This window comes from Tyto alba, unplaced genomic scaffold (assembly GCF_018691265.1).
Source record: "Tyto alba isolate M040663 unplaced genomic scaffold, T.alba_DEE_v4.0 Super-Scaffold_41, whole genome shotgun sequence".
NCBI classification, from domain to species: Eukaryota; Metazoa; Chordata; class Aves; order Strigiformes; family Tytonidae; genus Tyto; species Tyto alba.
Window position 1 is genome coordinate 7,118,285 of NW_024881317.1, and position 24,333 is coordinate 7,142,617.

The 24,333-nt window shown below is 44.3% G+C and overlaps 1 protein-coding gene across 5 annotated transcripts in view; it reads right to left on the bottom strand.

The window, feature by feature from the left end:
* Positions 1–24,333, bottom strand: part of CHD2 (chromodomain helicase DNA binding protein 2) — a 98,410-nt gene that overhangs the window by 35,533 nt on the left and 38,544 nt on the right. The window contains exons 1-4 of one of the 5 annotated variants that reach the window (XM_032994343.2): positions 21,189–23,701; positions 20,720–20,853; positions 6,461–6,668; positions 3,603–3,689 (exon numbers count right to left, since the gene is read on the bottom strand). In XM_032994343.2, the coding sequence (XP_032850234.1) occupies positions 3,603–3,689; positions 6,461–6,668; positions 20,720–20,781 (357 nt within the window). In that variant the 5' untranslated portion in view covers positions 20,782–20,853; positions 21,189–23,701. Of the gene's footprint in view, positions 1–2,316; positions 2,439–3,602; positions 3,690–5,718; positions 6,437–6,460; positions 6,669–20,719; positions 20,854–21,188; positions 23,702–24,333 lie in introns of those variants that run through there. The other 4 variants (XM_032994344.2, XM_032994345.2, XM_042803809.1 and 1 more) reach the window with 4 other exon arrangements.

The following is a 24,333-nucleotide window of genomic DNA, read 5'->3' on the forward strand; positions in this document are numbered from 1 at the left end:
ACACCAGGTCCAGGGCGCGCAGCCGAGGTCCCGTCTGTACTCCAGCCTGCCACCCACCGTCACCAGGAAGCAGACCAGGTGGGAAACTGCATGCAGCTTGCACGTTAACAACGTCACCTCCCTGAATGACACAAGCTAAGCTGACAAAATCCGTTTCCAGTCCCCACCAGGGCTTTTGTCAGCCCAGCAAGAGGTGCTGGGGACACATTGCCTTGCTCTCAGAGCCTGAGTACCAGCCCTGCCAAACTCTGCTGGGCCCAGGCAGCCCCTCTGGGTGCTGCTGCTGTGGCCAAGGGGAACGTGACTTGCCTTCCCTAGCTCCCCCTTTCCCTCCCAAACGCTACAAACGTGCCCAACTTATTCCTGCACCAGTACTTAACCAACTGGACGAGGCACTGGACTCTTGCAGTTTGCTTTCCCTACCTCCAGCTGAAGGGAGCAGCCTTCCCTCTCCATGCCTCACTGATGCCTCCCATCTAATTTATTCTTTCTCCCTCCCAGCACATAAAGTGTGCACACTTCTACTAGATTAATTCTGCCATGGAGCAACACTGTACAAAACATAATGCTGCTGCACACACAGCACCAAAAAGAGCAATGCAGCAGCAGCTTTAAAGTTCTGGTCCTACAGGTTGTCCACAAGTGTCCTCGCCACTAGCCCAGGGCAGGAGAAATGTAGAACTCAAGGCCATTGGCATGGTCCAGCTGAGCCTCTCGAGCTCATGGTGCCTACTAGGAGATATGAAGACCTGCTTAAACAGAGGCAATGAATGTTTCAGGCTAAAGTCAAAGTGAGGATTTGCTCATTTCAGGCTCAACAGAGGCGAAGCTCTAGTGCTCCAGAAAAGCCGGAGAATCTCAGCTCGCCAGGTTAGTTTTCTTACATCTGCTGAACTTCTCTCTCCCTGCAACACCAGCAGCATTTGAACTTTCAGCAAAGACATAAGGCAAAGCATTAATCAAAATGTAAATGAGCAGATTTTTCTTTTTTTTAATAATAAAACCAACGGTATTTTGGCAACACCTCTGGTGCATGAACTTGTGGCCTCTCACAGAAAAGATGCACCGTGCCATCTATTACCAACTCCAATCTCAAACCATTCTTTTTATAGTAAAAAGATTGTGTCTGTTTCGGGCACATTTATTTCTCAACTGTCCCAGAACATTCTGAATGGCACCTGGCTCCGTATGTCTCACTTCCCCTGGCTGAAACCTGAAACTGATTTATTAACTGCAAAGAAAACGTATGGGCAAGTACTGTTTTTACTAAAAAACTCACATGTGTTCTTATTCCTGGAGACAGCCCCAGCCCTCTGAGCATCTCCGTACCCCTATGCAAAACTGCACTTTCACTTCCTGATCTTTCAGCCCACACCTCAGTATTGATCACAAGTTATCACCCTCTCTGACTGCAGCTCAGACACGTACACGAAGTGCCTGGTGGCCTCCGGGCAGTTCCCAGAAGACAATCATTTCTAACACGGAAATAACCCTGCCCAAACTGCTGGTCTCAGAAGACAGACTAGTGATTGAACAGTGCCCCAAAAACTGAGCCACCTCCACCTACGTGCCATCTCCCCCGACCAGGGTGAGTCACGGGGCAGCACGTGGGGAGGTGTGATAGCTGATTCTTGTTCTGCGCTCTGAGCCTGCCACGCTGCCTGGGCGATGCTGTTTGCTAATGCTGCAGAGAAGCGTTAGGGAAGAAGGCAATAAAAAGCTCCTAGACACTGTGCTGGAAGTCCCAAGCAGCAAGCGACAACAGCAGGTCACTGGCGACAGGCTTAACCCTGTAAAGGTAAAAAGCAATCTTAAGAGGTGTCAAGCGCCTTGGGTTTCTGCCAGCTCCAGCAGCAGCAAGGAGTGCTCAGCACCATGCAGGCTCGAGCTACGCTATTTCCTCCCTCTTGGTGTTTAGATCTTCCAAAAGCAAGACTTTCCATCACCTCCTGCTCTTTGTGAGGCCCCAGCACTGTGCTCCTGACACGTCACACCCTCCATCGGACTCTGCTGCAGATGGGAGTTGCCCTATGGGGACCAGTCAGTGTTGCTCTGGGGGGAGAAAGGGGAAGGGGGTGGTCCAATTTTGTGAATTTCGGCTTTCCGTTTCACCGAGGTAGCAGTGGGGTCATTTGGAGGACTTTTTTTTTTTTTTTTACAATATTTTGTGGTATAGCAAAGTTTTTACATCTTGGATTTTTTTATTTTTTTAAAAACTTTATCGTACCTTAAGTAGTAGGAAATAAAGATATCGGAAAAGAAAACAACATTTGCAAAACCACGTAATATTGTAAAACAAAAAAAGATGGGACTTACCTGAGCCCCTAAGAGGGCACTCGGGTCTGCAGCGGAGGTCTGTGGTGGGTGTGACATCGCCAGCACAGTGCATGCCGGGGCATCGCACAGAGAGGCGGCCAGCGAGCCTGGGCTTTGCCGAACTTGAAAAGGAAAACAAAAGCTAAGTCAATGATGGGCCCCAAGCTCCTTCCTAACCTGCTGCTATGTGGGACATCCAGCACAAGAGTCTGGGGGGGCAGGTGGTGGCACTGGGGGTGCTGCAAGGCTCAGTAATAACGCAACAGAGCAAGGAGCCGGAGACCTGCGTTCCCTGCGTGACTTGGACCCCTCGAGCATCCGAATGTGCATTTTGGTGGCAAAGCACAAACAGCCTGACCATCCGAGCGCATCACCGGGCGCCTGCTCTGATGAAAATCTGGCTACTTATCTCCAGATTCCCAAGTGCATGTTTCTGTAGCTAGTCTAAGCCCCGAGCTTTACTTTCGGTCTAAGCCTCTCCCTGGTTTTCATTCCTCTGTGCTATAGCTCTCAACCTTCCTGAAGACCTGCAGATGAAAAGCCTATGCAGAAAGCTTGCTAGCTGCCACCTTCATTTGCATCTAATTCTTCAGAAAAAAAAACAACACAGTGTTCTGAAAGAAGGTCAATTAGAACGTATTTCTGTCAGGCTCTGACCACCATCATCTCCAACTGAAGCACAAAAGATTCCCCAATATTCAACCAAAGAAAAGTGACAGTTTGTAAAGCTGAACACACACAAATGCATTTATCCAGCGTGAGCCATTCCAGGATGGGCAACAATGACTGTTTTGTTATGAGGTATTTCTGGGAAGCTTCCTTTATTCCTGGTTGGATTTGTGTTGTGTTTTGTTTTGGTTGGGTTTTTTGGTTTGTTGTTTTTTGTTTGGTTTTGGGCTTTTTTTTATGTTTTTTTTTTGTTTGTTTTTGTTTGTTGTTGTTGTGGTTTTGTTTTTGTTTTTTTTTTTTTTTTTCTTTTTACACAGACTCATTCTCTCCAGGACGTTTCTACAGCAGAGCATGACTTGCGTTACGCCCCATTCCAGCAATCAGATCAGTGCATGCAGCTCTCAGCCCACGCAGGGTCCCGCTGACTCCAGAGGTCTCAGGCCAAGAGGATCCAACTGCAGGACTGGGACCTTAACTGTGAGCTCCAACATCCACGCACCAAGCTAGGACTCGGTGTTTACAAGGCAATGCAAACGAGACCTGACTTTGCTCTTTGGGTTTGGTTGGTTTTGTATGTTCAGTAATCCCTCTTTTTTTTTTTTTTTTTTTTTCCTTACCTCATCTTTTATATTAAATCGCGATGGTTCTTGTCTGCTTCGGTTTGACCTCCTAACCCCATAAACATCAGGATATTCTTCCCACATCTGCAAAATAAACAGACCATCAGAAGGCCTGCTTCACCCCAGTTATTTCTGACATTTTAGAAGTTTGATGGTGAATGTTTTAAAAATAAATCAACATAAAACCATTACAGAATTAGCAACCAGTAGATGGACACTTTAAAAAACTGGCTGAAAAGGATTATGATTATTTTGGGGTATCTGGTAACACTCTAAAGCAGCATGTTTTATCTCAGCGTTATCTTTACAGTGGTCCATCTTTCCACCAGGGTACAAATTACTCTCCAGCTCATTCAGGCTGAAGGATCGAACGCTGAGACAGATACACAATACTCTGCAAGCAACGGTGCTGAAGGTAAAGAGGCAACACCTTGCCCTTGGAACGAATGGACCTACCAACTCAAAAGGACAATTCACTGTCACTAACAGGTTCCACCACAATTCCTTTCCATAGAAAATACCCCCATCAGCCGCCTGACAAGCCCGGTGAGAAGACACAGCCAGCAGCCACTTCAAAAGTGAATTCTGTGGCCCAGCCTGGATGGCAGGCGGACCGGGACACCCTGTCCCTTGGCAAGGCACTGCGGTGCTGCTGCCGGTGCCTCTCCTGAATGCACTGATGCGAATGCGGTTTGGCAGCGCAGGACACGTGGACGTGCAGAGCCGACTACTGGGAACGGTTGTGCTCTATTTGCTGTAACCAGGCCTTAAAAAGTTTCACACACTGTGCGTAACAGCGTGCATTTGTTCTCGCTGGATGGACAGGAGAAGGGGGAACACAAGGACTGATGTCCTGAGGGATATGAATGCAGAGCTGTGTTGGTGACACAGGGCACCACAAGATTTACAGGACAGATACAAACCACCAGCATCTCTCAAACACCTACACCCACAATCCCTCTCTCCCTCAGCAGAGCTTATCCTCTTACAGTTTTCTAAATCTATTCATTCTTCTTCTGCTTCTCTCTCCCTCCAGTCCCCAAATGTCTCTGTGAACCACTTGCAGGAAAAAGAAATCAAAATACCCTGCCAGATGCAGCAGCGATTTGGGATTGAGAGCGTGATGAATGCAAGGCTGCAGCCCAGAATTTTTTCTGCTACTGTTAAAGGAGTAATGGGATAATAATGCAAAAGATAGATTGCAAAGGTGTGTATCTGTGGGGCATGCGAGTACAGAGGCAAATTCACATGAAAGAAAAACTCAAAATACTCCTCAAATCGTTTGAAGAACTTGTCTTTTCGTCTTTTAAATGGCACAGGTTTTGCATGAGGGATTGACTCCCATGACAAATCTGAATAGCACTTAACGCAAATTAACCTCACCTTCATGGGTGTATCTAGACAGAAATACAAAATAAACAATAATATAATAATTAATTGCATTGGTTATTCAAGGTGAACAGGTATCAACATGCTTAGGTTAGACCTAGCTAAGGAAAACACCCATTAACAGAGAAATTAAGGAAGGGAGAGGCTTTCTTATTAGAGGGTGCCCTGACCTTTTCATGTTTCATCCATACTAATTATCGCCCTGTGTATGGATGCGCTCCCTCATAGGATAATTTTAATGTTTATTGTTAGGGACATGCTTTTAGAAGCGCACAGAGGAAGATAAAACTTCCTTCAGTCCCCATTTATCAACAATAAAACAGAAATTTCAATATTGTGTTACCACAACTGCTTTATAAATGCATCCTTCTTTGCCAGTCTGAACACAGGAGATTTAGCCAGGACCTGAGCTGGCAGCCTCGAGATTTCTGAGAAGCTGGTAGCAAAATCCTTCACTTCTCCCCTGCAGGTACGTGGGGAGCACAGGCTGAAAGCACGCCCTTCCTGCTCAGTCTTTACATACATAGCAACTTTCTCCATAGAACTCAATCTCATGAGCAAGCTCTGCAAAGTGCAAACCACAGCTAAGGACAACAACAGGATAGTTACACACCACAAACAAACAAACAAACCAACCTGACCTAACCTGATTTTCCTCCCTCCACATAAAATCAGTTCACTGAGTTCCTGTCTCCGAATGCGTATTCGGGCTCCTCTTTCTCACCTCACACTAGGCTGATACTCAGGTATCCAAGGCACAGCTTCTGCACTGGGGAGGTGCTCGACAACCAGAGGGACACCACATGCATTAGACACCTGCAATCCCTTTTCTTCCTGTGCAGCAACAGGAGGAGGGGCAAACTTGCCTATTTGAGGGGGGTATTGCTAGGGTGTAGCTGGGAAGCTGCAGAAAAAGAACACAACAGAAAACCACTACTCTGGACACAATAAATAATAAAAGTTAAATAGCCTTTTTTCCCCTCCTCTTTTTTTTTTTTTTTTTTTACTTTTTTCAAAGAGGAAGACAGTGATGGAAACAAACCAAAGTGGCCCAAATCCTAGACAAGCATTCTGATTATATACCACAGGGAAGCTTTAGCACTTCTGAGGGAGAGACAGGAGAGAGGAGTGGAAAGACAAAGGGAAAGGATGAAATGACAGGGTCATGTACTGATGACAGGCGACTGCCCCTCATTCGCACCAGTCAGCCCCACCACTATCTATCCGGAGCCCAAAGGGTTGGTTCCATCAAACACACAAGCTCCTGCTCACAAGGATGACACCAGCAAGGGCACAGGCACACAGACCAAAGAGCCGAGTGACCTGGGGACACAGAGGTCGGAGGCTGTTTGGTCAATGTGCAAAGTGGCCGGGAAGTTGAAGACAGCTTCGTTAAGGTCCTGCTGTCTGCCCTTTGGTGGTGGGTACAGGGGTAACACGGCTGCGCAGAGCAGCAGGGGCAATACCTTTTTAACATCTGCTATCCTTTCCTTCTTAGAGGCAGGTTTTTCTTTGGTTTCAGGAGGGGTCTGCTGGGATTTCGAACCCGTTGATTCACTTTCAGATTCAGACTGACTTTCAGAGGACTCCGAGCTGCTGTTTGAGTCGCTGCCCTGCTCGCTTTCAGACTGGCTTGCGGAGTCAGAGCCAGAGGCTTCTTCAGATGCTGAGTGACTGACGGTAGAGAAAGAAGAAATTGCATTTTAACTGTACTGTCACAGCTTGAAATATGCAGCAAGCAAACCTGGGCCATGTTCGAGCTACAACAACAGGCTTGCAATAGCCTAAATGCAAGTGTGAACCGTGCAGTCCCAGACACCCTGCACTGGCATACTGAAGCAGAAGCAATTCCTTCCCAGGACAGGCATTGAACACATGGGTGAGAGTGTGGCCTCAAAAATCACTGTCCAGTATCTCCCAGTAGCTCATCAACCAGACCAAAAAGAACGGTGGTACCATGAAGAGAAGCAACAGCAATACCAGCAGCACAGATCCTACTGGGAGGATCTGGCTCGGTCAGAGTGAGCAAGAGTAAGGTACAGTGGGAGCTAGAGCATACAGAGACCATCCTGCTATATTAAAGATAAGCAGTTGCTCCAGCACAGCTGTCCAGGACATCCTAGTACGGCCAGTGGTTCAAAATTCTGACATCCAATTTCTGAAAGAGGCCAGCATCAAATATTGTACGCATAATACTATATATCATAGTAAATATGATGTTTCTTGCAAAAAGAATAAATTCAGCAACAGAACAGCAGAAAGGAGCTTATACAGGCATGTATGTTGGCTGGGTCAGTTCCTGTTTAAAGGATTACACCAGTGCTGTGCAGACTGCATTTCTCAAGTAGCCAATAATGGGAGAGCAGAACAAATAGGTGTATTTTGCCTTTTTTCCCCTTTACATTAGAATGGGTTAATATACAGAATATTCACTTAAATGCAGGCTCTTAACCAAACAAAACAATGAGAGGCCAAACCATTTTAGGTGGCCAGAATACCTTTGCCCAATCACTCCAATATCGATTTCTCATTTAAAATCCAATTAAAGAAAACTGAAAACTCATTACAACATAACATATATGCTAGTAAGGCAGCATTACAAATCCAACTCTATCACAAACCAAAATGCAGCGCAGCAATAACGATACTACAAAGTTCTGGAACAAGGAGTATCTCTTACCAAGTCAGCTCTTAATCTGCAGCTAGATGCTTTTGTAATATTTAAGGGCATACTGCAGATGTAACATCATGAAAGAAGAGTCAGGAAAATTTTGTAGAGGAAAACCACATTTTTTTAATCTTTCTCCTTTTGTACAAAACTATAGAAGTGACAAGATGCATCAAAGGCTCTGCTCAGATTTCTCAAATCAAGGAAGAAATAATACAAGGACAAAAGAGGAAAAGCATGTGTACAATTACATACAATTCTACAGAAACCAAGACGCGCTACAGAGATGGGATCGCTAGACTCAGCTACTGCTCATAGGTATAGCCACGTGCAAACAGGGCTAACGTACACCACAGAAATAAGTTTTCCACTCGAATAAAAAACCCCGAGGATCTCTGTGAAATGGAACGGGCCCAGCCCCCAGCAGCTCGTGCATCAGCGCTGCCGCCTCTGCCTCCCCGCGCCGCAGCTCGGCTCCGGCCGCCGCCTCCCAGGGAGCGGGCAGAGGGCGGCAGCCGAGCGCCGCAGGAACCTGCTCCAGAAATCCCGCCGGCGCAGGGCTCGCAGCCAGGCTCCCCGCCGCCATTTCACGGCCATCCCTCTTCCACCATCTTGCGATTTCGTTGCGGTTGGCGGCTGCGGCGCTGGGGCTGATCCCAAGTGCTAAAATGGAAGAGCGTAGCACGCGCAGGGCAAAAAGAAACAGGGGCGAGCGAGAATTTCTAAGGCTGAAGTAACAGAAACGGAGCCTTTTCAGCAAGAAGTGGAGGGGGAGCTGCCACCAATGGTTTCATTGTCCCAGCTTGGTTTTGAAGGAGACGGAGGTATCGCATCACTTCCTCCTAGCAGGGCTGGAAAATCAAGTTGAATTACCACCCTTCCAGGCCGCCGGTTGCTCCTGCCTATCCCACTCCTATCCGCCACAGCCACCTCACCATACCCTGCCGCTTGCCTGTCCCTTCCTCTGTGTTTTCTGCAACTTCCAGTCCCCTCTTCCCCACCGCAGCCTGCCACGGCTGCGCTCTCCTGCTACACCCCGCTGCCAGCACTGTCCACCGCGTCTCTCCCTGCTCGCCTGCCGCCCTGCCGCCCTCCGCACGGCTTCTCACCAAGCCCGTTCACAGACCCGCTGACACCTGGCCCCCAACGTCCCGCCCAAACACATCACTTCACAACCCAATCTACTTGGAGCAAGTGATGAAACTTCTCTGTTGAAGGATTTTCGGAGTTCCAGGGTTTTTTCGTGAAAACCAAAGGAATTTTATTAGGAAGTATTGCCACACCACTCAAGGAAACCATACTCCAGCAGCTCTGGGGACAGCCGGCTTCCACGGGCAGGGCTCAGCAGGACACCGTCCCACAGAGCCTCCTGCGGGGACAGAGACTCAACCTCCACAAAAGAAGGGGATATGGAGGCATCCAAACCTCTACTGTCACGACACGAAGTGGCAACATCGGGCTGTGGTTGAGTTGTGCTGGCATGCCATGTTCCAGGGGATGCACGAAAGAGGAAGACGCTTTTCTTCAGTGAGATTTATTAGCAATAGCTGGAAGAAATTATAACCACCCAGGCTAGACTGAGGCCAGACAGCTTTGGCAGTATTTGTTTAAAAGCAGAACAGTAATTACTGGCCTCCTCCCACTGTGGAGCTTTCTCAAGGCCCTAAGCTTTATTTCAAGGGCACAGGGACACAGCCTTTCTGCACACCAGTAGCCATAATTCATGTGCTTTATCCACATTATCTGGACACTATAATTCTTTTTTTCAACATGTGAAAAGAGGGTGACTTCTCTAGCGACAGAGACAGATGATGTACACATCTGCATGTACAGGTATGCACACACTTGCCCTACTAAGGAAAGAAATGTAGAAGACAAGTGGTATGTCCCTTTTGAAGGCTGTTGCAAATAAATTTTTTTAATAAACAATCTGTTATCAAGGCAAAAGGATATGTGCTTGTCTTTATTTTTACATGGATAGAGTAAAAAAAGAAGTGAAAAGGCTAATTCCATAAAATAATCCTTTCTATCACCAAGACAATCAGGAAGCACTTCTACCTGCCAACAGAGTATAAAGGATTAGCAATATTATACGTCAAGTAAGGCCTTACACTGTACATAACCAGAGATTTAAGTCCTCTTTTCAGAAGCCATTTTTGGAATATGTCCTGCTTTAATGCCCCTAAGTTAACATCCAAACAAGGCCTACTTGCAATTAAACTGTAAGTGGGCAATAAGCTATATTTGATTGTCCGAAAAATCACGATTCAACCAGTCCACACTCCTCCAAATTCAGCAGAGAAACACATGTGAACATCAAGAAAGCGACAGTTGGACCGTTGGTAACTCCCTTAAGTGAGAAACTCCTATAAAAATTGAGATCTACTAAGACTCAGCCAAGTATGTTCCCCTGGTTTCTAAGAAACACTTCAGGCTATAATTCTGTTTTAATTAAGAGCCTGCTACTGACTTGAGGGGAAAGAAAACCAAATCATCCATTACCAAGAAGGACACATTCCTTCCAAGAAATAAGTAGCTGAACAGCAGCGATAAGACCCTTTACAATCAGGCATCTAACTTTACAAGGCAGTTACAGCGTGCCTGAAGCCTCCAGCCTTAGCATTTAATATTTCACATATGACTTCATTTTATAGGGGATCATCTTTGCTAACAGCAACAAAACATTTTATAAGCTCTCAACAAGTACAAACAGTAGATATGTTTCCAGAATGTGCAAGACAAGCTGAAAAAATGACCCAATACGCATTTCTGGAAGTAAGAGCTGAAAAGGGAATGGCTCTAACTGGGACCATTCTGCTCAACTTTAAAATTAGGCTTTTGATGGACAGATCTTGAATTCAGTCAAGGGGATAAAGGAGGATTAATGACCCAAGACCCTCCCACAAGCCAAGCTCCTCCTAGCTTTAAAAGTCATTGTGATTATTTTGAATCTAAACAAGTTTGAATCCAAACAGCGAGCTCAGAAGGGACTCAGCACCAGCAAAACAACCACGTGCAGGCTCAAGAAGGTCCTTGGCACAAACTCCCAGGGCTGGATAATATCAGAAACCAAATTTATTATTTCCCTCAGGCAAACATATGCTTAACCCTTACGCATTGTTGGATGCAGCTTCACATGTCCTGTGGATAACTGACACCCAGGTGTCCATCCACATCTCGGCTCGCTGCCATGGAAAGGCCAAAGGCAAGCAGCTGGGAGAGAGTCCCTCCCCCCTCTCCCACCCATCCTCACTCCACAGCCCATGTTCCTAGTACTCACCCGTGCTTATACCAGCACTGACTGGGCTGCTGGTCTGACTTCTCCATGAGCCACTTCCAACTTGTTAACGTATCAGAAGATTAGCCCAGAGAAACAGCAAAATAGGTCTCTGCCAGCTTAGGAAGTAAAACCAGGACCAAACCTTTTCAGGAACCAGCAACAACAGCAGTATACTACGTCTGGCAGCACAAACAAGTTGAAGAGGAGAAAAGGGGCAAGCAAGACCCCAATTTGGGGGCAGACGGAAGGCAGCTGCTCAGTTAGGCCATCCCTGGGTCCTCAACATCCCTCTCTGGCAGAGCGCAGCCAACTGCCTGCGCTCTGGCTCAAACATTCCAATTCCATGGCAACCTTCAAACACGTGTGAGCAGGGTCGTGCTCTGGAACCGCAGGTCAGCCCACTGGACCTGCTGCCTTGTGGCACTGATGAACCACAGCACAGCAGCAGGCAGCCAAGCTGCGGCTCTCCGAAGTGAGCGGGATGTCTCCTCCAGACCAGACGTACCTGTCAGATCCAGCTCCACCAGTCAAAGAGGCTTCTCGGCCCCTGCAGCTCTTCAGCAACAGCTGCCAGCCTCACCCATCCACCGCTGGCACCGGCCCTAGATTTACTCCAAAGCACAGATTAGCAAAACCAAGGCAGGCCACCAATTTAAAATTATTTAAACAGATGTGTCTTCCTAAAGCAACCTACACACAAACTGTTGTACACACAAAGGGACAGTGACAAACTACAGAAGACGCTAACGCGCTGACTCAGCTGGATACCCTGTTGTTGTTAAACATTTCCTTTGAGTTTCTGATCCATAAATGTAATCCTCCCAATTATTATATATAAACATACAATAAATGCCTACATAGATTGCAAATAAAAACAAGCACTAGTGAATGTTGATGCATGCACCCAAGTCACACGCTAGCTGTAGTAAAGCACCAAACCACATTAAATTTCACCTCTAGGCTAGACAAGCCAGGGAGAGAAACACAAGACTGATTCTGGCTATAGATTATCTGATGAAGAGGAGATAACATTTGATAAAGAAGTGATAATATGTGGACCACAAGGGACTAAGAACTTCATGGGATCTATCCCTTGCCGTGGAAAAAAACTCATGAGCAAATGCTATAGTAAGTGCAGCCAAAGCCAGAGACAGCACATGGAGCTCGCAGGAGAGCTAAGTGAATGACACAAACCGTGATACTGAAGATAAATTCATTCCTAGCTTTTTAAGTTCCCTTTATTTTATTCTGGAAGCCTATTGTAAAGTGATTGGTGCTTGCCTGTCCGCCAAGGCAAAGATTTTCCGAGTGATAAGTGTTGAGAAGGGTCAGTCGGTGAACGAGCCTTTCCCAACTTATTTCCTGCAGGCAAAGTGAAAATGGGGGAGCGGAAGAAAAATATTCCTGCTACTCCACTATCCGTACCCATGTGCAATACATATTTCTAACAATGGTCTGTCCCAAAGCAGGAACTTACACTAGAATATACTAAACGCAGACAAGTTCTTCATACTGTTTAGAAGCAAGCCTCAGCACTCACAATATAATTTGGCCAACTCAAGTGGTACAACAAACACTCCCAAGGCTACAGGGCTGCCCCTGCAAACATGTCCTTCAAAAAAACCAGAACAATATTTCCCCAACCTCATTTTGTGACCAGCAACTTTTTTTCTTAAATAGGCAAGTGAGAAGCGTTACCATGGCGAATATACACTTCTTCCACATGCGACTGCAAACCCTGCTTGCAGAGGTTGGGTGTTAATTACACTTGCACAGCACTAGGCACAATAGAGCCATGGTGCTACTGTGACAACTGAGGGATTTATGCACTCAGCATGTACCTATCTAAATAACCATCTGAATTGGGCTATGCAGGTTTCCAGCCTGGCTCAGAGGAGAAGGGGAGGAGGCAGAGGGAAATCTTCACACACATTCTGGCCACCCCTACTTGCCCCGGCACAGGATTCCCAAATGCCAAAGGCAATGCAATCCTGAGCACACAGTGAGCTAAATATATCCCTCACTGCTCTGCTGCAGCTCCCTGTAAAGCACATTGGGCTATCCTGAATGCCAAGTATTCTCCAAAAGTGGGATTTTTTTTTTTCCTCCACTACAAAGACACCACATTATGCTTGCATAAGCAAGCAAAACGAGCGGTTCATTCATGATTGGAAGAGCTGGCTTGATCTCGGATCTTTGAGCCAGGGGCTGAAAATGCTTGGGATGTTTAATGGGAAAAGAAAAAATAAAGAAAAAAAGAAAAAACAGCACAGGGACAGAAGGAGTCAAAACCTGTCTGCTTGATTAAGGAGTGCCACTGAGAATCTCCAAACGCAGCATTCTTTCGGGCACAGAAAGGGAAGAACAATCACAGTTCTCAGGGTTTTGAAAAGGGCCCATCTCTCCCTCCCCCAGCCCAGGAAGGTGGTGGAGCCTTTCAGTGCTCCACGCTCACCATCCATAGGACACCCCAGGCTGGCTCCTGGCAGCACCCACCGCTGATAATCTCCTCCCACCCACGCCAGGGAAGGGACATAGAACCTTCCCATAAGACCAAGACTGGAGGCAGGGGTTAACTCTGCCATCCCAGACACAGCTTCTGCTTTGTCACAGCAGGGGCCAGCCTGGCTAAAGCTAATAGCAGCACAAAGGGAACTCTGCACACTGGCAGCATCCCACTTTTTGTAGGGATGTGTGGATGATGTGGATGCATGGGGGCAGGGGGGACACGACACTGGAGCGCGCACACGCAGTTCTGGGTTAAATTACTAAAGAAAGGGTGGCTGTTTTTTCCCCCTTAGCATTTGCAAACTTCCTTTAAGACCTAGCAGAAATGTAGTAATATGTAAATTTAGGACCCAAAATCATTAATAAGAACATGAAGGTGGACAAATTCCTTTCCAGTTCCAGATGACCTGCAGTTCCAAAGAGGGAAGCCTGACCTGGCCTGAGGGTTTTATTCCAAGTGACTTTTAAAAGCTGTTTTTAACCAAGAGAAAGGTTCATCATTAAGCCTCCTTTTACAGACAGCACATGGCATTCAAAGCTCTCAACTGGTAACAACTATGTAGTTAAGAGCAGAGGTTCCTCCCCATGAAAGAGATGTAAATTACTCCCACAATTAATATATTAGCAATTCTATTAAGCCATCTATACCTAGCAATAAAACTTGCAAGAAACAGAAATAGTTACAACACGAGTTTTTCCTAAGGAGCCAGGTGTTCTGGAGTCAGTGGATCCGTGACATTGCAACACTCTTGCTCATAGCTGGGGTAAAGGTTTGTGAGCAATGAAGCCTTCAGCATCCCGTCTGTGAAGCACTTGGTGCTTGGCAAGCACACCCCACAGAAGCCCTGCCAAGATGAAACGCCATACGAGTGTTACCAGCACAATACCAGAAGGGAATCTGAGATCACTCTTTCAAATTTTTATTTTTTTTAGCCTTAGAAGTCAAGACCAGAAAAACACATATACTGCAGCATAGATTATCTCAGGCCACAGCTAAATATATAGCAAGCTGTATAGTGAAAATTATAATTTAACACCAGTGCTGCACAAGCAGTGATGTAGTAAGAGCTACTGCACATTTGGAAAGACTTGTCAACATTTTGCTGATTACATCCAAAAGACACTCCCTCTCTCCAAGAAAAGGAGGCGTTAGCAGCCTGACGGACTTACAAAAGCTTCACTGCAAGTCACTAGATGTGAATTTTTCATCTAGCCGTCTTTGCTTTCATTTCAAGGATCCTTTACAGGATATAAAGACAGACTTTACAAGCACACCACCACCTGTTGAAAGAGCATCTTCAAATGGCATTTCAACACACGTCTTTTAATAAAAACACACCAGAAAAATTTATGTAAGATGCCATGTCACTAGAATAGCACATTCTTTGCTAGAAGGCTGGTTATATCTAATTATGGTAATCCAGGCCATCCCCTTCCCCAGTGCCATTCTGTTTGTATTTATTTTCCTTGAAGGAGAGGAGAGATAATGCAGAACAGAATCTTTCTCCATCCATTATCACCACCTTCCTGAGCTGGATTTCAGCTAGGGGCAATGGGAGACTTAGAAGCGCTTCTCCATCTTCAGAAATTAACAGTCTAATTTAACATTGCAATTCCTGCTGGAACTGTTGTCTGCAACAAAAAGACAAGATACAGTGGATATACACACCTCCAGGTTATGTATCAGGAGACATGATTTCAGCACAAACTGACAAACCCACCCAAACTAGGTTTACTTTAGCTGTCTTGAGTTCAAAAGCAGCAAGGCCATGGCATCAGAAGCTTCAGTTCAGTCCCTACACTCCAGCTCACAGTCCCAGGTACTTAACCACGGGGATAGTCTCATTGCATCTGCCACTGGTACCCTCATCTGCTCTTAAAACTAGCAGTGATAAGCCTGAAAAATAAAGAGACATGCCAATAAAAAAATTCCTCAGACACCAGCTTAGCAACTCAGTAACCTGCTAATCATACGAACAACTTTGAGATGAGCGTGAAACATGAAAACAAAGATGGGAACTGACTTCCCTCTGTTCTGAGTTTGAGAAATTAAACACTACTGCCTTCCTGGCCCTCCCTTTGAACCTTCTCAAAGATCTAATACGAAGTTAATAGGGCAAATGTTTGTACCGGTGCAAATGCAAGTGTGGTTATTGTAGCCCGAATGCAGACAGCCACACTGATGCCAAGACACACATGTGAGATCCCACATTCTCAGAAGTGCCATCCCCTACGAGCGGTCGGGGTATGACCCTGTGGCACTGCAACACATTATTTCTCCCTGAGCCCTGGGAGAGCTCAGCTTCAGCTCACATAGGAAATGGGGGAAGGTGCAGATAAGGGTAACTGTTGCCCTCAAAGTACAGCAGGTGAAACATCAAACCAACAGAAAGCAGAAGAGGCTCTAATCTACAATCTCAGCCACGTCAACTTCTCTTGGCTGAAGGCACTAATAAATTTGGGCAGGAGTGGTGTGCGAGCATGTGTGCGTGCACGTGCACACAAGTATAGCTATGCCCCGGCAGCAGCACACGCTCTGTGCCACAGAAGTATTTTCTGCAGGGTTACAGCATTAACCAGGTGAGCTTTTTATTCCCATTTTTCCATTTTTATTCAGCAAAACAGTCACGCATTTAGAGAACATGAAATTTGATTAATGAGCTTAAGATGTTTAGCTAAAAAGAACAATCCATACAAGATTAAATTTCAGCTAAATGTAGCTTCTTGCAGTTGGTGCGGCTTTTTTATAGCATTGTATATATTGTACCCATTCCTGGCAGCAATCACAAAACAGGAAACAGAGAAGTTGAAAGTCTCAGAACTGTGCATTTGTAATTAGATGAGACATTTCCTTTGAGAGGGTAATGCGAAACAGAAGTAACAAAGCAAAACAAGAACAATCTCCTTTGTGCTGCACACAGATTACATCATTATTCATATGAATTCCTTGCACATTATTCCTTTTGTGTCCTGCACTGATCAAGCATTTTTCCCTTTTCAAAAAAGCCTCCAGTTTCATAAAGGGTTAAAGCTTAAAAAGGAGGGAAAAAAAAATCCTTCTTAAAGAATCCAGCAGTGCAAATGAAACTGAAAGACTAGGTACATACACAATGGTCACAACAGCTAAAAAAATAAACCCCCAGCCCAGATGAAAAGTTGAAACCCGTAGTTGGAAGCATTCTAATAAATGTGTTTAATGTTTCCACTATGCTCAAAGAAAATCAGCTGCAAAATTCACATTGAAAGCAAGAATGAGTTTTAGTGATTTACGGATGCTGCAAGCCATAATGCTGTAAAAAGTGCCAGATGTTCCAGGAATACTATAATCTTCTGCAATTCCTTTTCAAGTTAAAAAAAAAAAAAAAAAATAGGGGGGAAAAAAAAATAATGCCACACCAAAAATAACTCTACTCCTTTTCAAGTCACTTGCTTCTCAAAATAGCCTCCACCATTAAAAAAAAAAAAAAAAAAAAAAAAAAAAAGGAAAGAAAAAAAGCCTGTGCCCGCCAGATGAGAGGAAGTGAGGGGAGGCAGCGGCAGCTGCACGCTCCACAGCCACGCTCCCAGTTCGGCCCAGTTCAGCCCAGTATGGCCCAGTTCAGCCCAGTATGGCCCAGTTCAGCCCAGTACGGCCCAGTTCGGCCCAGTTCGGCCCAGCAGAGCCCGGGGCTGGCGGGGGAGAGGCGGCGCGGCGTGCGCAGCCATCACGCGCAGGCACAGCTCTGCCTCCGCAAGAGCCGCCGCCACCGCCCGCCTGTTACCAAGCGAGCGCAGCCAATCCCCGTCCCCAGCGAGCACAAGATGGCCTTTGAACTCCCCACCAGCAACTTCCTGCTGTTTTTTAGAGTACACACAGTGCAATGCAGTATGTCTGTCAGCTATGCGGCACAAAGGAACAGCCATTTTGTGACTGAACTGGACCCACACCAAAATGCCAGGCGGTGCAGCCTTCCCCTCTCCTTTCATGGGGAATCGGGGCTTCCAGAGCGCTACCAGAAGAAGAAAGGGATGCCCTCCGCTTTTATCGGCAGCCAGGGAGGGCAATTTTTGTTTAACGTTTTTGATTCCTTCCTCCCTCCCCCCCCCAAATCCTCTTTCGTATGTAACTACATCTTCATAAAATGGCTGCCACGTAAAACGAGGGTGTTCTGCTCTGCGAAGGCTGCAGCACACGCTGCAGAGCACTCTGCCTCTGTAAAGTAGCCACTGAGCAAAAAACCCCCGCCATTTCAGACCTCAGACTTCCAGCTCTCTGAACAGAAAACAGTCCAGGAGCTAATCCACCACAGTCTATTTTTTTTATCCCCCCAAAATGATGTTTTAGTGTTAGAGAAGCCAAGAGCTGGATACAGGGTTTGTTCAGCCCTGCAGCTTCTGTACCAGAAACTGTTCCCACACCAGGGTAATTAAGGAGGTACAAGAGCAACTGCAACAGATGGAGGCCAAAGGAAAAGAAGAGCAACGTATCCACTGTGTGTTACTTGCTATCCCCTACAAAATTCACTCCTGGACTTCAGGGGACCCCAGCCTGCCTCTCGCCTCTGAAGTTCACATTAGGTAGGGTTCCACCCCAGACGTACCCTCTCATACCACCTGCCTTTCAGAAACGCAGCACAGAAGATGCTAGAAAACACACCAGGATTTCGTTCAATTATTTAATGCAAGTCCCAGATACACAGGTGGTAGTTATTAGCAACTGCAGCATACCAACTTTTATCCTAGGTGGAGAAAGTTGCATGAAATCAATCAGCTTGAAGTTTGTTAAGATTTACTGTCAATACACAAAGGACAGGTGTTGCCATTCATCAACAAAGGCACTAAGTACACCCCTCAGCTTACAAACTGTACAGAGTTAACACCACTTCATTTCCCAGTAACAATAATCTGTTTTGGGACAATTCTCAGGTATTTTTGTTTATTCAGCATATGCCTTTGTGTTTCCTTAGGACTGGAAAGGTAAGAGTCATTCCAAAACATATTCCCCAGTTAGGACACTAAAGTATATAAGAATTGTACTTTCTTCTGCTTTGCCACCTTTCTCTAGTCCTGCATTTTGGATTCTCCAGCCCAGGTGATCGGCACCAGCCATATCTACCTTTTCCACCCATCTCCACCACCCAGGCCTCCCACCAGGGTTTATGTAATGGTACTTCACGTATTTCCATGGATGATGAGCTGGTCTCAGAACCGGGGAGAAAGCTGGCCAGCAGCACTTGAAGTGCAGCCATCAATGCACTTCTGGGCTACAGTAAAGCAAAGTGGTGGCTTTGCTTCCTAGAAATCATTTCCCCTACAACTTCAAGTCAACCTCAGGAAGTAAAGCCCATTTTACGACATTCAGCTGACTCACAGCTCAGAAATAAGCTCAACAGGGCTCACTTACAAATATCCTGTGCTCAATTGTTCCCACACTTCAGGTGAATGGATGTTACCCACAGTAAGTTTATTCTGAGAAAAAAAAAAAAACTGTGAAGGGGGAGAACGGTAGCCTCAAACAACAGGTGTTACATGTAAATTGATCAATTATGATAAATAACCTTTCAATGAAAACACCAAAAGCACACATGAGACACTATGCAAATACAATACCCCTAAGGCCAAAAAACCCCAAAGGTCTTCTTCCTGTGGAACTACTGTGAGATGACTCCAATTTAATCTCCTATTTAGCATAATACTTCTAACACCGACAAAATACCTTAATTTAGATTTCCTGAACAAATGATATCTATTATTGCTCTTGCTGGTAATCTGCACTTTCAAAAAAGCATAAAGACTTAGACAAGCTGAATCGTAAGTAATATTTTTGAAAATTGACTTTTTAAGCAATATTTCGTGTGCAGTATTTACAGTAATATAAAGGTAGCACAGTTTGAAATTCTGATGTGTTTTTAGACTGCATTGTTATAAAAGCTCTGGATAGGTGCTATATGTAATGCTTCAACAGTCCCTGGGGCTCATTTAGTTAATAATAATTTCAAATTAAACAAACTTACCCATATCCATTTTAAGATTTAAAATTTGACTGCAATTTTAATACATCCAGAATACCATCCGAGTTTATGCTAGAAGGTTACAGTAATTTGATTTTTTATATATATATGTATATATATATATATTCCCACAGTATTTCAAGTTTGTGTGTTTAAGGAAGGTTAAATACTGGACATCAAGAATACTAATCAAACACCTGCAAACATCACAGAGCACATGTGATACAACAGACAGTTCAGAATTCTTTTTTATTAATGTTGGTTAAAAATACTGAAGACAACACTAGAGGAAAGTAAACAGGCCACAATTCAATTGAAATTAACAAAATGCAGAACTCAAGTATATTTACAAACTAGGAAACAAAAACGCAGTTTCATTTCCAATTTTTTAAAAAGCCGACCCCTTAAATACAAAATGAGCAATTCAGTAATTATACTTCTGCATTCCTAGCGAACAAACATTTCCAGTATTTCATGCTTTTCCCACATCACGGTTAAGTTTAGAAAAATCTGTGAAGAATCTCATTCTTCAACAAAAGTAAATAAAAACACTCTGAGCAAAAATACATTAAACAAACAAGCAAAGCATTTGTAGTCTCTTGTTAACAGTCCCAGTGTGTATTTTATGGTACAAAATGGTATCACAAGCAGGAGAAAGTCTGGTTAAATTGTAAAAAAATATTCTAAAATACCTAAACAGTACCAAAGTTCTACAAGCTCAAGTAAAATTTGAAGTAAGGGGTATCACATAAACAGGCACTTTCCAGTTTATATTTTAAAATGAGCTTTTTTTCATTCATGTAACTTTTTCTTGTGTCTATTTACTATAATTTACTACTACACCAGGCTTCTGTATGGCCCTCAGTTAAAGTTTAGACTTCTGAGATTCTTCAAAGAAAAATTTGCCTTGTATGTAAAATGGTGCAATGCAGCAATGGCTAAACCGACAAGGTCATTTTTCACAGCACAAAAAAACTAAAAACTGAAATTCAAAAGCTGGAAAAACATAATAAAGAGGAAAGGGCTCCCTTGAATAAAGGTACAGTACCTTTTGACTATGACATGGGCCCTTAAGTCGCAACACAACTTTCAGAAATTGCTACCAAAAAAAATTAGGGTGTGGCATGCTAACAATCTCAAGGTCATTCCTTAAAAAGGAAGCAAAATCAGTAAAATGTTTTGTATTAAGCACTGACAGTAACCCAAGGCTGTCAAAGTAAACAGGGTATTCACAGGTTTTTAAAAAAAAAAAAAAAAAAAGAAAGTTGATAGATCATACCTCGATGCATTGCTGTGGACTGAACCCTCCTCTCCTTGGCTTTTGTCCTTATTTCTCATCATCTTTTTATTCTTAAATATTAAGAGGGGGTCAGGGGTGTCTGTTTGCTTTGAAGTCCTGTGCCCAGGTATTTACTGTCAAAAGTTGAAAGAAAGGTAAGGTCCCAGTTCGTTTCACTGGCTTTCATTATCAGGAACAAAGTCCTGACGCTGCAATGATATTGTTATAACAATACACAACACTGATCAACACGGCAAAACGGAGATTTAAAACAAATAATCGTTTTTAAAAGAAAAATCTGAGAATAAACACAGTAGAGGAGCATCCTGCAAACTTTCCCAAAGTAACACTGGATGCAAATAATCTCTGTATCTTATTGCGTCATCTCAATACAGCTCAAATCGGTCAAAAATCAAAGTACTCAAAACAGCAGAAATCTAAAAATTATTATTATTAATTGCTCACCTACCTGATCCATGCACCGCCGCCAGGACCAAGTCAATATTAGTTTCGGGTAGTGGAAAAACATTAGATCCAAAATATTTAGTTATAATGATAAAATATGAATTTCAAAGAATGAAAAAAAATATATATTCTAATCCCAAAAATATGCTGCCGATAAAGCAAAAAGAAGCGATAATTAGTACAAAAATGTCCGGGGGAAAAAGCTCATTAGGAGAGCGCACAAAAATGGAGGTACGCCATGGCTTCTAAGCTGGAAAAACAACGACCTGGGCTCTCTCCACGGCTTCTTCTTTCCAGCAAGGCACGAAAAGGGAGCCCTCAAAAGCTGCTTTTCTGCCCGAAAAAGGTCCGCTCGGCCCCCGATTAGTGCCTAGGAGAGGCAAGGGGCTGTGGGGGCCCCCTGAGGCTGCCCGAAAGTTAGGGAAAGTTGCGTAAAGTGTTGGGGAAGGCACGGAGCTGAGCGCGCTCTCTCTAAGGCACAGCCGCCATCTAGAGCTCCTTCCCAGCTCTGAGCTCTGCCTTTGATTGACACTCTCTACATTTACCCCACAACTCAGGTGATGTACCATAGACCCACCCCTTCATTTCTACCAAAAAAAGAGATAGCCTCCACCTAAAGGGTGCCTGCTACCCCCACAGCCCTGGCTTCTTCCAACTACCCCAGCTGAAGGGGCACCTTAACCCCATGTGGCTCAGGCACCCTTTTGAAACCAGAAAGAAATGGAATTTGTGCCTTTTGTTTTAAAGATTTGCTAAATATTTCAGTGCCTGGGCTAAAATTACTTCCTCTCTGGACAGGAAGTGGTGCTCTTACAAGCCATTTTGAAAGAATGGAAGTGGAGCTAGCAGCCATGCAGCCAGCAACAACCCACCTTGGGGCTCACCCCACCCAAGGGGTGGCTTTTTTTCAATTCAGTGGCAGTATCCCCACACAACAGCTCCACCATTTGCCACCCAACACTTGAACTTAAAGCTTGGGGCAAGAGCATCACACGCTCCTGAGAAAGCCCCGCATTGCTGAAAACCCCCTCCAGCTCGACAGCGCCTCCCTAGTGGTTTTCCCCAACAACAAAAATCCAACAGCTACACAGTTTTCATCAGTTATGCAAAGATACTACTGTAAAGTAAGTCTGACACCACTAAAAGGGTTACTTCTAATTCACTTTCTTAACCCATTAATGTTCGTTAACAGATTTTAACACAACAAATTCATTTTAAAGCCGCATAGTAGCCAAGCTGTAGAACTGGAAACCAAGCACCATCTCAAACGCAACATCCTAGTATTGAGAGAATGTAATGGAGGAGATCCAAGCATCCCCTAACCGCTCGTACTCTACCAGTTGTCTTCCCACAAGCAACAGACTCTAAGTGCAAGGACATCTCGCGTATTTGTAAGCATCACAAGACAACAGTGAAATCAGACACTGAGGGACTGCTGGGAGGGTAGAGGGTAAGGATCTAGTTTGGGCTTCTGTGGGGACATCCATGGCACAGCACCCCAACAGCCTGAAAACAGACTTCTACCAGTAGAACCAAGACAGTACCCATCAACTCCTCCACACACTTGCCATCCACATCCTCCAACACCCCATCATCCTTCCACATCAAGGAGTTTGAGTAGGAACACTCTGTTGCCACAGTCCATTTTAAAGAATTTCATCTTACTAATTATTTACAGAAGACCCCTTGCACCTTAACTACAAGGACTAAAAAACACAATGCAAGACCATTCCAAGCAATTTTGGGTAACACTAAGGAAATCCGCTCATCTAAATGGGGATCCCTTTAGGTTGCTCCCAGTATCCAATTCCACCATATAACACATGGCAAAACCAAACCTGAGCAAGTGTGTATCAATCAAAATGGCTGGATTAAATACGTATGAACAATTCCTCATTGGTAAAAATGGGTATTTACAAAGAAATCTGAGCAAGCCAAACAGTTAAACACACAATGGGGCTTTGCTTGGGTTTGTTTGTTGTTAAAAGAAAACACCTATGTTATGTCAGCACCAGGTTTGTGGTCTTGGCCTTCCAGCATAAAACAAAGACAACTATAAATTTCAGGTGAAACACACACAGGAAGGTGGCTACAGTTTAACTATTTGATCCACAAGAAACTTGAAAGGAAATTGGTTTCTGAACATTAGAACCATATAAAAATTCATTTGTAAAGGTTAACAGATCATCTGTAGCAATATCAAAAATAACTCCATTATTTCTCATCAATACATGATACAGTTTCACACAGCTAAGTCTACATTAAATGGCGATGAAACAGATTGGACACTTGTACAGAACAATTTTAAGACCAAATAGACTGTTTAGGAAGCATGTTGTCCAGGAAACCTGTTGAAAAGTTTCTGTACCCATACAGAACCACAGAAGCATACCTAGGAAAGTTGCACAAAACATTCAAGTACTCCTTTATTATCATATTTGCCCAGCCTTCAACCGGTATCAATTCCATCTTAAAATAACTTCAGAAAGTTCAGCAGAAAGACCCTGACAATAGGCCAAGTACTGAAAAAACCCCTAACATTAAGCACCTGAATGAACCAGTAAAAAAAAAAAAAAAAAAAAAATCATTGGAAGTCATGGCAAAGTGAACATAATTTGCAAGTGAAAACCACATTTTAAAATCAAGTATAGGACAAAATTTTACCTTGCTTTAAGCGCTTAGCAGCTAAAGTAGTTCTCACTTTAATATCAACCCAAAATGTAACCCACTTCAATATCAACACAATAAAAAAAAAAATTAAATATTCAGCCATAAAGGACAAACACAAAGTGTGAAAGAAACCAAAACCTTTTATTAAGTCACTTAAAAAAACATTACATTTTCTCCAAACGGGTAGCAAGGTAGCAACAGATCTCTTACCAAATGAATTTGCCTGTTATGCATATACAACCCAAGAGTAAAATTTTGCCACCCACTCCTCAAACAGATCCATCATTGGATAGTCACTGATACAGCCCCCTGATTAATTCAAGTGCAAAGTCCATTTTGATAGGATGATCACAACCCAGATCTTCTCTGGCTTAATAACACGAGAGTCCATGTTTTAACATCCTTTTCTTGGACAGACATATCACAGCACTCATGCATTAGTCCATTTCCTCAACCTCTCAATCAACAGTGGAACTGCC